Source organism: Carcharhinus amblyrhynchos, chromosome 9, assembly GCF_965287045.1.
Source record: "Carcharhinus amblyrhynchos chromosome 9, sCarAmb.v2.hapA, whole genome shotgun sequence".
NCBI classification, from domain to species: domain Eukaryota; kingdom Metazoa; phylum Chordata; class Chondrichthyes; order Carcharhiniformes; family Carcharhinidae; genus Carcharhinus; species Carcharhinus amblyrhynchos.
The window spans coordinates 69,293,521-69,310,932 of NC_137332.1; the positions used below are offsets into that span (position 1 = coordinate 69,293,521).

Genomic DNA, 17,412 nt, shown 5'->3' on the forward strand with positions numbered 1-17,412 from the left:
GACAAAGGAACCTATGTCTATGTATATAGAAAAGGCCCAAGGACAGTTGGTAAGAGGGTGTGGGAAACATGAGAGAAGACATCTATCTATTCACGAGCTGATCACGCGTCCTCATGATGCCCAGTTATTAATTTTTTTGAATCTATATGTAATGTATGTAATCTGTAACCTTTATAATTGAATGGCATGTCCAGTTGGGATGAGCTGAGTAACCATACAAGATTTGATGATTTTGTTGGTGGAGTTGCAGACGGCTGGGGCCTGTGACTTCTCCCCACTGACATAAATCAATAAACTGTTTGTCCATTGAATCAGGCTTAAGTGTTTAAGTTATTCATCTGAGTTCATTCTTCCTATCAAGGATACTGCAGCAAAATGATCTCAAGGTAGGGGATCAGCCACCATCTAGTTGAATGGCAGAGAAGACTGGAGATACTGAATGGCCTTATCCTCTGTTCATGGTGGCCTGCCTCACAGCACCAGGAACCCAGGTTCAATTCCTGTCTTAGCTCATCGTTTGTGAGGAGTCTGCACATTCTCCCTGTATCTGCATGGGCTGCTCTAGAAAGACATGCTAGTTAGGTGCATTGGCCACATGCTAAATCTTCCCTCAGTGTACCCGAACAGGTGCTGGAGCGTGGCATCTACGGGATTTTCACAGTAACTTCATTACTGTATTAATGTAAGCCTACTTGTGACACCAGTAAATAAGATTATTTTCCCTGAAACCAAACTACCAGACAGCAAGCCATCCATAATCACAGACTACGAGACATTGATCCTCCCTTTGTGCGCAGCACAATAAGACGCACTGACGCCTTTCGTGAACCACAGAAGGCGTGGATAAGCCACAACTCGCTGACTAGTCCCACCGGTAGTGCGCTGACGTCAGTGCTCCGGGCGGACGTGGATCCCGTCAGCAGGCAGCGCGCTGACGTCAGAGCCCCAGCGTGCGTAGTTTCCGCCGGCCAGCGGTGCGCTGATGTCAGAGCGGCGGCGGGCCGGGGCAGGCGTGGATCTTGCCGCTCGGCAACGCACTGACGTCAGAGCGGCGGCGTGCGTGGGTCCCGCCAGCCGGCCGGCAGCGCGATGACGTCATCGCGCCGGCCTCTGGCGGGCGGCCATCTTTGCGAGTCGGAGCAACGACTGATGCGAGGGAAGTAGTGGAGCGGGGCAGAGAAGAGAAGGGGGTATCGAAGCGGCGAGAGAGATTGACTGACAGCTTCTTCCATCGCCGGGCCTCAGGCCACATCTGTCTTCTTCACCGACACGCTTCTCACGACATTTTTTTCCTTCTGTGGGAGGGAGACACAAGAAAGCGGGCTACCAGCGAGCGCCGAGGTAAGAAGGCGAATGCGGCCCGTGCCTTGGGCCAGCGCCTGAGCCGAGTGCGGCTGCTGCCCCCCAGCCCCGCGCCCTTTCTCTCTCTCTCCCGCTGTGAGGCAGCGGGCATCCTCCCCGGGAGGGACGGCCCCTGCTCCTTCCTTCCCTGGTTGTGTGCCCGGGGAGGCGCTGACTATCCATCCGCCTGCCCCGCTGCTGTGATTTCTGGTGCCGGAGGCCGGCGAGTTGCCGCAGTGCAGCTTTCGCGGCCGTATTCAGCCCGCAGCAGCCGCTGGCCTCTCAAACTTTACACCGAGGCCTGCTAGGCTTTCGGCGGGGAGATTATATACGTGCGTTTCCTCTGGGTCTGCCTTTTCTACCGTCTGCTCAATTTCCAAGCGGCGGTGGGGCTAACAAACCCAAAAGGGCATTTCAGGTTACATAATCTTTGTAAGAGAGGAAGAAGGAAGATGGTTCTTTTTGTGTGTCCCCCCCCCTCCATTGCAGCAATGCAGCAGAGTTTTAGATTGATTTTCTTTAACGATGGGTTTTATAATACAAATGTGGATGCGAGATCTTCGGTTGTAGATTTTGCAAATCGCTGAGTTCTAGCGTTCCCATCATGTTGAGGATGCCTTTGTCCCCGAGGAAAGGCAGAGTTACGGAAGAGGAAGCGTGATTATGTTGGGGCCTTCTCAGCAGGATGCAGCATGTATCTGGATATTTTAGTTTGGGTGATCCAGATGTGATGCATAACTGGATGAGGCAGAGGATATGACTTACCCTTATTTTTAAGGGATCTTTCTTTTAGTTGGTATTAATGTGCAATTTTGTACCGATTGTTTGCTATCAATTGTTCTAATGACTAACATTTCCCTACAATGAACATCCAATATCCTTTCTGAATCAGAAAAACACTTTAAAAAAACCTGCTTGTGCGAGTGGAACTTTGAAAGATAAGATCTTTGAACTTTTAGTGCTTTGACGCAGCCATTAAAACATTGTGTACAGCACGTTGGCTTCAGAACTGTTTTGGAAATCTTCGCGTATTTTTATGACTTCAATGGATAAGGTGATGAACAATGCCAATCCCCAGTATCGGTGCTTAAAAAGATTGTTCTCTAAATTCTGCTGGAGTAAGCAATGGGGAAATAGTCCAGGAGGATTTTTTTTAGAAGACACTGGTAGACTTCAGAATCGGACGCCATTGTGATGTTTTCTAGTTGAATGATCTCGCTATCTAAGCGCACATTTGGACGAAGGACGCTATTTGTTGCATAGAGTCTTTGAGCCATCAAGTCTTCTGTTTTACTGCTCCTTGCCAATGGTATTTAATTTTTTCAAGATTTTAATTTCTCCTTTGATATCCTCGTTTCATTTTTTAATACTTACATGGGATGTGGGCATCACTGGTAAGACCAGAGTTTGTTACCCATGTCTAATTATCCTTCAGCTCTATGACTTGCTGGGCAGTTGAGAATCAACCACTGCTGTGGATCAGGAGTACATATAGAATCCGAACAGTGCAGAAGGAGGTCATTCAGCCCACCTAGCCTGCACCAACAGCAATCCCACTCCAGTCCTTTCACTGTATTAACTCTGCTAATCCTGGGGCATTTATGGCCAATCAATCTAACCCTTGCATCTTTGGAGTGTGAGAGAAAACTGGAGCACCCAGAGAAAACCAGAGCACCCAAAGGAAACCCACACAGACACGAGGAGAACATCTAAGCTCCACACAGTCACCCAAGGCCGAAATTGAACCCAGGTCCCTGGCACTGAACCACTGTGCCACTGGTCAGATGGGTTTTTACAACAATTAATGACAGTTTTAATGCTCACCAAATTTTTATTTGCGGTTTTAATCCAGATTTGTTAATTTGGGATTTGAAGGTCTGGATTACAAGTCTAGTGACATTGCCACTATGCCACCTTCTCCCCAAGGGAAATATTCATTTGTGATGATACATTCTGCATCATAATAATTAGACCAGGAGAAATTCATAACATCTGACCTTCTAGAACAAATCTTGAGTGATGATACTTTGTACATTTACTGTCTATAGGAGTGTTATAATTTTACACATTTATCATGAAATGATACTGGACAATGCCATTTGGCCATTATGCCTGTGCCTGTCCCCTGCCGTTGTAGCCCTGCAAAATGACCCCCTTCAAGAATTTATTCAGTTCCCTTTTGAAAGCTATACAGGTTCTCTTCCCTTTGTCTCCTGAAAACACAATTTTAGTTTTGAATGGTTATATTCCAATATTGTTCTAATGATTCTTATACTGCATCATTACAATCATTCTGTTTCCTTTATAGCGTGAGTTGCCCAAAACTAAAACCTAGCCAACGTATTTATTGTCACTTCCTTGCTTTTGAGTCTACTTTTAAATATCAGTCCAGTATCACTTCTTGCATTTCTTTGAACTGATTTTGAAAAATAAATCTTTTTTTACTTTATGTAATTCAATTATGTTCCATTTTTCATTAATTCATATTCTCCTAAGATTTACCAGGATGTTGCCTGGTATGGTGGGAAGGTCTTATGAGGAAAGGCTGAGGGACCTGAGGCTGTTTTTGTTAGGAGGAGGTTAAGAGGTGAATTAATAAAGGCACATAAGATGACCAGAGGGTTAGATAGGGTGGACAGCGAGAGCCTTTTTACTCAGATGGAGATGGCTTGCATGAGGGGACATAGCTTTAAATTGAGGGGTGGTAGATATAGAACAGATGTCAGAGGTAGGTTCTTTACTCACAGTAGGAAGGGCGTTGAATGCCCTGCCTGCAACAGTAGTGGACTCGCCAACATTAAGGGCACTTAAATGGTCATTGGATAAACATATGGATGATATTAGAATAGTGTAGGTTAGATGGGCATTAGATTGGTTTCACAGGTCGGCACAACATCGAAGGGCGTGTACTGTAATGTTCTATGTTCTAACATCTGTCCATGCTTCTAAAGTGACCATAACCATCCCGTTAGCAAATTGATGTTGTATTTTGTATTGGGCGTGGACCATAATATTTTTTGTATGGTCATGTACCATATCTACTTCATTTTTACTGTTGGAATAGGCATTAGCTGTTCAGCCCCATTCAATTTGAGCATGTGTGATCTGTACTTTGTATTTGTACACCATTGTCCCACATTCTGATACTCTTGCCTTTCAAACTCTTATTGATCTCAATCACCAAAATTTCAATTCACCCAGAGTCAATGTCTTTGAGAGGTCAGTTTAAAGTTCCAAGTCCTTTGCTGTAGAAAAATATCTATTTGAAAGAGCTATGTGTTCTCTGCTCTTTTCTTGTAGCCTTCCACATTTTTCCCCACATCAGGTATTTACCATATTCAATTCTCTTTTGAAAGTAGTTATCTAATTTGCTTCCATCTCCTTTCAGACTGAGCATTAAAGATCATATTTAACCCCCACTGCATTTATTTAACAAGAGAATTCTCATCTCTCTTTTGGTTCTTTACCGAGTCTGTTTGACCTGTGTTCTCCAGTCGCCAGCAGCCTACTATTGGAAGCAATTTCTTGTTATTTATTCTTCATTGTTTTGAACACTGTTTAAATATCCTCTTCAGCTTCTCTGCTCTTGGGGGAACCATTCCAGTTTCTTTAGTCTCTCCAGATAACTCCAGTCCTTCATCCCTTCTACTGTTTTAGTAAATATTCTTTGAACTTGCCATCCAAAATTATGATGCCAAGTGAGCATGTACCTACTCAGATCGAAACAGTAATTTTATAAAGAATTAACATACATCCACTATTATGCTCAATGCTTCAGTTTACGTTGCCGCTAGTGCCATATTCTTTTTTAAACATCCATTATGTGGGGAAAAAGTGCCTGCCTAATCCTGTAATTTGAGGATTAAGCCCCATTGTTCTGGATTCTCCTGCCAAACGTTTTATCATATGTTTTAAGCAGCTCAAGTAGATCAACCTGAGCCTTCTACACTGAAGAAAATATGAGTCGTATTTATGGAGCCTGCCCTTGTATTTTAACGTTTTAATTACTGGAATTTGCACTGTATCCCTTCCATGGGACATTTCCTGAGTGATCAAAATTGGGAATCCACAAGATGCCAGATTTGGGGACTGCAGAAATTTGGAGTAGGTGATAGAGGATTGAGGTCATGGACAAATGTGAAAATAAGAATGAAAAGTTTTAAATTGATTCATAGGCAATATCTCAATGTAATTTAACAAGCACAGGTGATGGGTGAATAGAACGTGGTGTGAGTTAAGGGAAACAAGCTTTGAATGAGCTTAAGTTTCTGTAAACTGGGAGGTGAGAGGCCAGCCAGACTAGCTTTGAAATATTGTAGTTAAATCTAGGGATAACAAAAGGGCATTGATGAGGGTCTAAACAACTGCTGGAAACAGAGATGGGCAGTGTTATTGAGGTGTAAGAAAACACCCTTAGTGACGGCATAGATGTGTGGCTACATGGTCATTCTGAGGTCAAATACAGCAACAAAGTTGTGATCGGTTTGGCCCAGCCACAAATGATGGGAGAAGATAGGAATCAGTGGCTAGAGAAGGAAATTTGTGGTGAGACTAGATCCAATGGTTTCAGTCTTCCTAATGTTTTGGAGGATATTTCTACTATGTCAATGTTGGACAAACAGTGCAAGCAAGATGGTGATGAGGTAAAGCTGGGCAACATCACATGTATGCTGTTTTTGAATAGTGTCAAGACACAGCAAGAAGTGTTGATGATTGCAAACAGGTTGAGAAGAATGAGAAAGAGTAGTTTGCTATAGTCTTCGTTACGCAGAATGTCTTTTTGACTTTGATAGAAGTTATTTCAGGATATGGATTGAAACATGACTAGAATTAACAAATGAAATTGTAGGAAACTTGGACACAAGTTTGGGAAGCATCGATATGTTCCAGAATTTTGATAAGGAAGGAGAGTTTGGAAATTGGTGACATTAGTTTGCAAGGAATAGGATTCAAGGGTAGATTTTTGAGGCAGGGTGATGATAGCCAACTTGCAAGAGTGGGGATTAGTATTTGAGAGAGGAAACTATTAACATTGAACAGGGGCCTGGAAGTTGGGTAATCAGCAGTTCAGTGGAATTAGGGTCATGGGTGCAAGATGAGTTCAGAGAGCATTAGAGAAGGATGTGAAAGCAGGATGGGCAAGCCATGGGTTATTTTTGCAATCCACGATTATTCTTGGAATTTGAGTTTTGGCAAACAGTGACAGGACCTGGTGATGCTTTGTGTAGTCCAATCTGTTCTGGCAATGAATGGATAAGCCATGTTTCCACCATAGATTTTCAAGTGTGTTCCCTTTGGATTTGAGAAACTGGAAACGAAGACCGTATTCTGGGAATGGTATGGTGAGAGAGAGAGTAACGACCTAAATGGTGACAGGAGTATCAGTAGTGAGTGTGTGATCAAGCAAAGCAGTGGCCATTATTCCACCCACTGATTGAAGATTTGCCAATGCAACACCCTGGACTTGCGGAATCATCCCTCCGACTGTCTCTACTTACCCTTTCATGTGAAGACTGGTGTTATTAATAGACCAATACCTCGGGAATCACTGCCAATAATTCTAAAAGTTGCAGCTCTAGTTGCCATTGCTTGGAATGTCAAATTCTCCAATTTTCTCACTAACCTTCAGTGTTACTTTTGTGCAAATCATCCAAGCCTGATGAACTTTTTACATTAGCCTTTTAATACATTTCCTATGCTCTTTTTGCTTGCTTCTGATATAATGTAGGAGCTCCCTTCATATGCCAAACTTTTGGACCGCATGCCGTTGTTTTCTTTGTCCTGTAGCAGATCTTGTTAACTGTAATATTGGCCATTGGTATCGCTCCATGTTTTTAATTCTTTGAACATGTTTCTTTGGTGTCCTTTGAATATTTCTCCTGCATTTCTTCTGTGTTACCAGCATAACTTTATTATGTGCCCTAATTTTCAGATTTATTTTTTGTTTAATGTGGTACTCAAGCTCTTGATGCAACATCTTCAATCCTAGTTGAGATATTTTTACTGTGTACTTTCTTTTTCTCAGTATTTCTCACTGCTCTCTTTTATTTATCTAACTTTGTTTTCTTCCAGTTCATCAATTTTGTTTTTGATTTTTATTATATCTGGACACTAATTGTTATGCTTGGGCATCCCTCAGGTTGCTAACTTGCTCTGGTTTGTTCATCAAGATTAAAAAGAACATTTTCTGCAGTTATTCATTCACCTCTGGGCTATCTAGATCTTGTATCTAAAAGTCTCCCTACTTCCTGCCTTTACTAATCATGTGAATTATTGATTCAATTTTGTTATCTATTCCAGTTTCACTACTTCACTTGCTTCACTGAATTGTTGTTTATTAATTTTGGACACAAATAGGCCACATAAATTGGAAGTCCCTGTTTGCTTCCATCTCATTGGCTGACACAATGGTGTCAGCAGATACTCAATTTTTAATGTGCAGGAGTACAAGTGGAGTTTAAGTACATATAAACTGCAATTTAATAACACTGCAATATGTATTTATATAATGTCTTTAAAATAGAAAATATTGCACAGTATTCAGGGGAGAGAGATAAGACAGGTAATATTGGGACAGTTGAGAGGTGATGAGCAGTGGTTGGGAAGGCCTCTTAAAGATGAGTGAAGTGATGAGGCAGTAACAAAGAGAGGGAGCTCCACAGTACAATCCTGTGTTGACTGAAAGATCTGCCTGGGATGAAGGGAGTGCAGGATATACCAAAGACTAAAGTTGGAGTTTGTAGCCATCATGTGATAGGGCTGTGAAGGATTTGAAGAAGGGAATTGCAATTTTAAATTTGCATGTGTTGAGGGATGTGTTGTTTCACTGGACTAAGTCCAAAACAAGAAACAAATAATAGTTCTGACAAATTGGAGCTTTTGGGAAATCTGAAGCCAGTTAAGAAAATATTGGAGCAATTCAGCTCAGGTGGCAAAGCATAGGTGAACACTTTAATGTTGGCAGAAGTTGGGGGGGGGAGTAGGTTAGGGGTTTTCTCTCCATAAGTACTTACACTTCAAAACATACATTGAACTATGAAGCAGTGATTTTTTTTTCAAAATACTGGTGTTCTGTGCAACCAGTTTTTCAGTGTGCAGTCCCTTTATTTTTTTTTTGCATGGCTGTGCACATTCAGTATTTACATGAAACAAGACCCGCTCAGTATCTTCCAGGCTGCTGCACGGTCATGTGCACTTTCATCTTGAGGACATGAAAGGACCTATGTAAATTTATGTCTGCTCTTTGTCAACGGAATTTGACTCTCTTCCAATTAATTATTCAATTTCAAGGAATTCAGCTTGGAGTCTCACCTCTTCCTTTTTCTTCCCTCCAAATTCCCAAATTTAATTTGTGTTTTGATCCAGAACTAGCCAGGGCAACAAGTAACAGAAACTTCCCTTAAATGGTAAGGTGTGTGATAAGAATGTACCATAAAACTAATGTATTGATAGCATATTTCTGATTACGTCATGAACGCAATGTGATGGTTTCAGCAGTAAGGGATTTAGACTTTAGCAGTTTTTCCTTGTGTAATCTGGCCGTGGTGTATGATGTAACCCTGGATATGTGGCTATTATTAGCTACTCCTGCAGGTAATGCCTGTTATACTTCAGCAAGCCAGGTGGTGAAGAATATAACTTGAGCACTTCTTGTACAGTTCTATAAAATATTAATTTACAGAGAAACATAAGACAAATTTACATCTCAAAAACCCAATCACCAGTTTGTTTATTTCCTCTTTACAGCTCCAGTGAATCTCCAGGTAATGGGTGCAGCTGAATACAAGGACTATGCAATTAGCAATGCCTCCAGTAGCTGTCATCCCAATACTTGAATTTCCACATCAGCCATATGATGCATGTCAGCCTTAGCTTAATTGAAGGTCCCAAGCAGGACATGTTAACCTTTTTGATCTATAATTTCTAGGAAATGATTTGTGTTAATTATAAAAGAAGCATTTAAAAATTATACAGCACAAACTTCCATGCTTCTACACATCATAATTTTTATCAACTCTGTCCCACATACCTCTAATTAGAATTATGCTGATGCCATTAATGTGCATACCTTATTCTGCAACTTAGAGAATTCATGCATGTAATAATTAACCAGATGTGAATTTTGATTAAATATTATTGCTGCTGGGAATTTTGATACTTTAAAACCTCACAGGAAATTAGTAGTCAATGAAAAGCTATTGTTAAAATCTTTTGGTTCATTATTTTGCCATAGCTTCAAACATTTTATTAAATTGAAGCAATTTGAAATATTGATACAAAAAAAGCTCAAAATAGCATTTTCGATTGGGTCAATTTGCAGTTGCTGGTGAATTTAAGCATTAAAATTGCACGGCAACATTTTTCATGGCCTTTTAGGTCAATGCACTGGCATGGAGACATCTAGTTTCCCTGAAGTAAAGGTTTTCCATTAAAGTACAGATAGGCACAAAGCCAAAAGAAGTGCTACCTACCTCTGCTGTCAATAGTGTGAGGATGTGGTAATATCTCAAGTATTTTGATCTAGATCCTAGTCCAAGGGTGAGTAACTTTTTTTTTACCCAAATGCATTTTTAAAAGAAATGTCCAAAATAAAAATATTGGCGTCCACAAGACAAAACGGCATTTCTAAACCAAATAGATGGCAAATTGTCAAGTGTCTCTGGGAAAATGCACGTTTGCACGTATAAAATACATGTATTGATTTTGTACAGATTAGAAAAAAAAATCAGAACATAAGTCTGAGTTATTGTGTTTTGAGTTTTAAAACTCATTTTGTCAATCAAGTCTTTTAAAGCAATCATTAACTAAGTAGAATTGAGACATTTTTTAAAGCTATTCCTGTGACCTAATAGCACATTCAGAATCATTACAGCTATAAATCCTATTCCACAACCAATTATGGTGTTGCTATTTGGTTTGCAGGTTTGCTTAAATTATATTTTTTGTTAAAATTATTATTTGAAATTGTGAACTGCAGAACAATGATCAGCTTTTTAATAAAATTATGAGAGCATGAATAATGAGACATGGCTGTGTATGGTGAGTGAAATCAGGTGATGGACTTCATCTTCAGACTACTTGATATCTTTGTATTTCATATCTTAAAGATATTCTGAAACAAAGTTACGCGTAGAAATGGTGGATTTATTTTGACAGAGGCAGAGCAGTAGTTGGCAACTGGGTATACTTCCAAAGAATTATCCTTTTTACAGCAAAACAACCCTGTATGGTCGTCACTCTAAACCCTGGCTTATTTTTACTGGGTAAAATTGTACTTTTAATATATTCACTGGAATGGTTATAGATTTCAGCTATAAAGAAACAAAAATAACTGATGTCAACACTCGTAACTAACTTTTCAAATAAGCTTGTATTGAAGTGTTTGAATATGAGTATGGTGTGGAAAAGATCACTATAATTGCCATTACCACTGTGGTGAAATATTTTCACCTTGAGGTAGAGAGCAACGAAAAACCATTTGACTTTTCTAGGAGATGTGTTCCCAAATACCTCACCATCTACTTATTGTTTCAGCTGTATTTGTGGAAATTACTCATCTTTAACAGGAACAGATAGGCAAAATGTAAAGATATGCAGAATGTCACTGTAGTTTAAAACTGATAACTACCTACCTTTGATCAGCAGGTGTCTGTTGGAGGTTCACTATTAGCTTACAATGTGTAGCAATTCATAATAAACATATTTGCTGTCCTGAGAAATTTCTAATATAATTGGTGAGTTCCTTCGTAATGCATGGATTGGAGAGGACCTAAAGTGTCAGATTTCCAAGTACCTGAAAATATTTTTCTGAGACATTAAAATGGTAGGAGACCATGGTGAGTTTAGGAAAGGCAAAAAGGGAACATACTTCATAAGAGCACCATACCAGGCTTTCTTCTTTAGATCACAATCATGTTACGTCCGTTGTCAAAATACCATAAACGTATTAACCAGAATTTTGCAGTCAGCAAAGCACTTGTCACTGACTTCCAAGAGAGCTGCCAACAGAAATCTGATGATCTCTGCTGTGGATTTCACCTTTCCTAAAATTAATTTGAATCCAGTGCCAAATCAAGGTGGTCTGCAAGTGAGAAGGGATAGTGGTGTTAGCTAGTGTGGTAAGTGGCCATTCACATGAAAGTGTTTCCATTGACAGCAAACCAACAAGTGAGTTGCACAAATCATCCTTCAAACTTTTATAACTATCACACAGAGAAAAATAAATGATTGTGGCAAGCACATTAGAAACTGAAATAACAAGCTTTTTTTATAAAATATAAATTTGGAATTGTTGACGTTGGGAAACAGATGGCCTTACAAAAAGTGTTTTCCATGGCCAGAGTATTTATTAGGCTTAAATTATGACTTTTTATGTTATTAAATGCCAGGTTGGACTTCATTGACAAAGCGAGGAGGCCTTGTTTAATTGCAATATTGCGGCATGAAATGAGATGTTCTCATCAATTCAGTGATTTCTAATTGATTGCAGTCTGCGAAAGACGTCAGCTTACCATTTGAGAAAACATTGAATTGCTGCTTGCAACTTCTGGGTTTCCATGTTTATGCATGTGTGGAATCCAAAATTTGCTGTCAGTTTCAGGGGAGTAATGATGGTGCACAGTGGCAATTTCATCAACATTACTATTGCAACGTCTGAGCCCTTTTGATACAAATTCTAAAATTGTGTAAACAGTTTGCAGCAACTTCTGAAGCAGTTAAATTCTAATATTTATTGCTAGTTCTTCATAATATTATTGTGCTAACTTGCCATACTGCCAACATGAAACTGGACATAGTGATTCATGGCTGCTTTGTGTAAGGTATTTTTGAGTAATTTGAAAAGTAGCAGCAATCACTGCATTCCATTCACATTTTAGGTGTAATTACATATTTTATAGGGCCCTCTAGTTAGTGGCATTTACAATTGCTGTAACCACTACTGTGAAGTGTCAGAACACAGCACAAGGAAGAAATAAAATGTGTGTAGCAGATTCGAAGACAGATATTGAGGATTGCTACATTATATTGAATTTGGGGGTCTCAATGAAATCTCTCGTAATGGCAAATTCCTAACAACTAATGCCAACTTGTATTTGTGTAGCACTTCAGTGTAATATAACTTTTCAAGGTGCTTCTCAGGAGCGTTATAAAACAAAGTATGATACTGAACCCCAGAGGAGGTATTGGGTCGGATGACTAAAAGCTTGTAAGTTTTGAAGAGCCTCTTTGAGGAAGAAAGCAAGGTAGAGAGATTATGGGAAGCAAAGTAGGGAGGTTATTGGGGAATGATTTGAAATTGTAGTACCTGATGTAAAGTGAGTGCAGGAACTAAGTGACAGAAGCAAACTGGTTCAAATCAAAAGCCTTCATGTATATCAAATATGTTGAGGCCAAACTAGTTTAAAAATGATGGCTTCTGATTTACAATGGTGATGTCCCTTGATTTGAGAGCCTGGGGCCTAGACAATTGAAATACAACCACCGATTGTAGAGCAGTTACGATTAGAAATGTGCGCAAAGCCTGAATTAGAGGCGCACAGATGGAATAAAAGGGTGTGGGTCGAGAAGTGCTTCATATATTAACATTAAATTAGTGTACCTAATTATTTTCAGAACAGATTCAAGAACATTCCAGTCATACTGTCGTATCATAAGTTGTATTTGAGTGTATGAAACAACCTACCATTCAGGTTTAGCAAAGAAATTGAACATGTAAATTTGTTAGTGCCAGATAGCCAAATTATATAATGTAATTGAACCTGAAGCCAGGACATACAACCACGATTTGCAGTTTGAGAATTGGCTAGTTGAGTCATATGAAGACCCATGACCCAAACTCCCATCTCTGAATCATCCTTGAATCTAGGGACAGCATCGCTGTCGACCTCAGGCCATCTTTTTATTAAACTAGATTGGTATATTTGATATATATTAAGGCTTTTTTATTTTGCCAGTTTGCTTCTGTCACTTAGCTCCTGCTCGTGTTTCATATCAGGTACACTTAATACCACCTTCAAAATTTTTCCTGTGAGTTTAGTCCAAGTTGGCCTGCACTTCCCTCAGCTGACTCCAGGTAAAGTTTTGCCCACAATTTATAGCTTGTACAAATGAAAAATGATTAAAGAAAACGTTTGGTTGTCTCTCCCTCAACTGACGACGCCTACTAACAAGGTTGGTCATGTAGCAAAGGAAAGATTTTACTGTTTCAGAAATGTGAAACTTTGAAATTCCAATTGGCCATTGGAGAGGAGGCAGTTTCTTCTCTGGTTGGCTGGCCCTACATGTGATAATTTATTCTGCTGAGATTCAAAGATTTTTACTGGCATTTTTGAAATTGTCAATCAGTTCTCCATTCCCCCTCTCCAGCCCAAACTGCACCCCAGTACCACCAAAGTTCTCTAAAGACAGTGAATCATGCAACTGTCTTTGCCTGAAAACCAGCAGCTCATTTGTGGTGTTCACCCACCCAACTCACCATATGTGAGCATACTTGTGTGTAAGCCTCAGTGGTGAAGATACTTCAACTGAGCTCCTGTTTTGGCTCCTAATCATTTTCTGGAAATTATAGTGAAATGCAGATGTAGCTGTTTGTTGTCGACAGGATTGAACTTGGTTGTGATTCATCCTGAGTTTCTGTTTGGTGAGGACAGGATTGGACTTGGCTGTGATTCATCCTTAGTTTTAGTTCAGTGAGGAAAGAATTGGACTTGGGTTGTGATTCATCCTTCGTTTTGGTTCAGTGATGGACGTGGCTGTGATTCATTCTAATTGAACAGCCTGACACGTGGTACCACGATCCATCCATACAGAATAACTTTTTGGCAGGGAGCCTGGAACTGTATCACAGCAAGAATTAAACACTTGCAAGGTAGGTGGAGTATAGAGAAAGGTGGCTGAAAACCTTACTAATGAACTAGCATTCCTGTGGTTTCTTTTCAAATAATTATAAATTTGCTGTTTATTATTGATTTATCCAAATAAAAGGGAACAAACTCCTTAAGTGCTGCAGAAAACTTTTTATTCACAAGTACCAGTACCTCGTCCTTTTACTTGGTGTGCGGATTAAAAAAAAACTTCCTCAGAAATGATGACAACCCTAAATTCTTGTGTCTCTATTCCACTTGGGTACAGACTAACACAAAAGTCTGCTTTAAATTTGCACATGGCAGATAATTTCTTGCAACTTTTTTTATCGTCCTTGCAGAGTCACTCTAAATAGCTATCCCTTGATGAATATCCTGTTTAGATGAATAATTAATTAAAGAAATTTGTTTAATTCATAATGGTGGAATTGAGGCAGCCTGGGTGTTGATCGGTGTAAGTGTGTTTCTGATTTGTAGTTGAGCTTACGTCAAATGTAATTTCCTATTAAATCTTGTTTGTGAAAAACTGTCCTTCCTTGCAGGAGGCGGCTGGTTCTGAGGGCGATCCAGGCTGTGCCAGACTCGATGAATTTCCATCGAAATGTCCGAGAGGTCAGGCCAGAGCACAAAGGCAAAGGATGGGAAAACTAAATATGCAACACTCAACCTATTTAACACATACAAAGGGAAGTCAATAGAGACTCAGAAAAATTCAGGTGAGCCTGTTCTTGGTTTGTGCATGCAGTTCTGTTAGCGTCATTGTCAGTATTTTTGCCCTGTTTGCCTATGCTTTTTCTTGGGCGGTTGAGAGGATAGGTTGATAAGCTGCTCTCTTATCCTCTGAATGCTGCTATTCAATTGGAACTATGTTCATTCACCTACTCATTTCTACTTTGGCAAAGTACCTTTCTTCCAAGTTCTCCTGTTGCTACAGTGGAAATTGAGAATATACACACCATATTATGAATCCATAACTTCCTGGTTCTTGAATTAACACACTGCAGCAGATGTGGCTTGTGCTGCCCAACAGTTTTCATAATTGGTACCTGAAGGAAGTTCATATAATTCCTTGAAAATTAAAAAGCAACTGAAAGCATTGGACCACAGTTCAACTTTTAGATTATGTTTAGATGTTATTATTGATATGAAAGAATTATAAATTGTTGCAGAACCTGACCTATGTTCAGATTTTGCTGAAGAGAAGCATCAATTAACATTCTTGTGGCCAAATAATGCTGGCAGTTACAACTAGTTCTGAGCAGAAGTCTGCACTCAGTTTACTTGTAATTTAGTTATGATGCTAAGAGAAATTGTGTGAAAGTAGTTGTGTTTTATTACATACCAATTACAAATATGAAGTCAGGAGTGCAAAATGAAGTCCCACACCCATTAGATCTTCGGTGCTATGCTCTTGTCCCAAACTGTTATCTGGTCATTGTCCACAGTTGCAGCACGCCATGGATTGCAGAGCCTGGGAAAGGTGGCAAGCTCACGACGCATACCGCCACCTGCCAATCTACCAAGCCTCAAAGCAGAGAACAAGGGAAATGATCCCAATGTAAATATCATACCAAAGGATGGATCAGGTTGGGTCACCAAATCTGAACAGCAAGAGGAGAGGTACATAAGGGTGTCTTCATAGCATCTTATTTCATGAAGTACGCAAACTATAGAAATTAACGAGTTTTGATTCCAGTTTGTAAACCTGCTAATCTATTTACTATAAACAAAGTTTATTGTCCTTCATATTGCAAATGCAGTTGTGTATGCAGTCAAGTGTAGCATTCTTTAGGATAGGCCATTGTCACCTGAAGGCGGTGTATCACTGACATCCACAATTTTGTCCACCTTGGGATAAATTGGTGAGATGTACAATAATTTTTAAGAAAAATCATGAATAATATGTTATGGTACAGATAATCAAGAATTCTGACAACGCTGTTATTTCAGAATGTTTTTAACATTGAAATATGAAGCTAGAGATTTTACTTTGAAGTAAAGTAGTTGAGAAGTCATTTACTATAAATGTTTTAAATTTGCCTTCTTAAGGAGATCTTTAAATAAAACTAAAGGAAAATTACATATTTGGCCAAAGCTAATGTAGTAATTGTCAGAATTAGTATAATTTGTTAAATATCCATCATGGGATGGATAGGATAGAGGTGGAGAGGCTCTTCCCACTCAGAAAGGACAGTAGGACTAGGGGGCACAGCCTCAAGATAAAGGGGGGGCGGTTTAGAACGGAGTTGAGGAGGAACTTCTTCACTCAAAGGGTGGTGAATCTCTGGAATTCTCTGCCCGTTGAAGTGGTGGAGGCTGCCTCGCTAAATATTTTTAAGACGCGGGTTGATAGGTTTTTGATAGGCAAGGGGATTAAAGGTTATGGGGAGAGGGCGGGAATGTGGAACTGAGCCACGACAGATCAGCCATGATCTTATTGAATGGCGGGGCAGGCTCGAGGGGCTAGATGGCCTACTCCTGCTCCTATTTCTTAAGTTCTTATTTGTCAACATTTAGTGGAATAGACTTGAAATTTCTCTATCATTTGTTTTACATGAGAGAACTAATAATAAAAATTGTGATTTCAGTAACAGTACCACTGAAGCTCAGGTGCAAGAAACACAGCAGTCCAGTTCAGACCCCCCAGCTCCAAGCACACAGGAGGCACCTGTTGTGAAATCCTGGGCCCAGCCCAATAACAAGCATACTGGGCAAGGAGACGGTAAGCATCTGCAAGCTGGAATGAGACAATTGCTGACTTTGGTTGTGTATATTATGTTTGTTGATTAATCTGCTGAATAATATTAGAAGCTTGATGGGTGAATGCTTGAGTCGAAGTTTCAAAATATTTGCAATGCTACAGTATTATTATTTGTGATATGGGTGGTGGGAGCAACCTCTTTTTCTCTTGCCCCCATCTAACTGATCAATTTGTTCTTGATCGCCTGTCTCATTCTTCAGTCAACCACTGAAAAATGTACAGCAACACCTGGTAGCACCTGTTCTTATTTTGCCTTGCTTATGCTCCTGTGGAAGTTGTCTGATTTCCACTGCTGAGTGGAACATACTACATGGATTGCCCCATTGATCCTTCATCAGCCTACATCACTTGTATTCCTCACCATCTGTTTACCCTTGTATTATTGAAATGTTTGTTGTATGAGGCACTGAAGAAAGCAAAACATTTATTGACGTTCTCTTACTCACA

The 17,412-nt window shown here is 39.9% G+C and overlaps 1 protein-coding gene across 5 annotated transcripts in view; it reads left to right on the forward strand.

Moving 5' to 3' along the window:
• The first annotated feature begins 1,122 nt into the window (after positions 1-1,122).
• The window catches only part of prrc2c (proline-rich coiled-coil 2C), an 81,796-nt gene continuing 65,506 nt past the window's right edge, over positions 1,123-17,412 (forward strand). For all 5 annotated transcript variants that reach the window (XM_080195896.1, XM_080195899.1, XM_080195897.1 and 2 more), the window contains exons 1-4: positions 1,123-1,341; positions 14,747-14,920; positions 15,650-15,824; positions 16,793-16,926. In XM_080195896.1, coding sequence (XP_080052022.1) covers positions 14,806-14,920; positions 15,650-15,824; positions 16,793-16,926 — 424 coding nt within the window. In that variant the 5' untranslated portion in view covers positions 1,123-1,341; positions 14,747-14,805. The remainder of the gene's footprint in view (positions 1,342-14,746; positions 14,921-15,649; positions 15,825-16,792; positions 16,927-17,412) is intronic.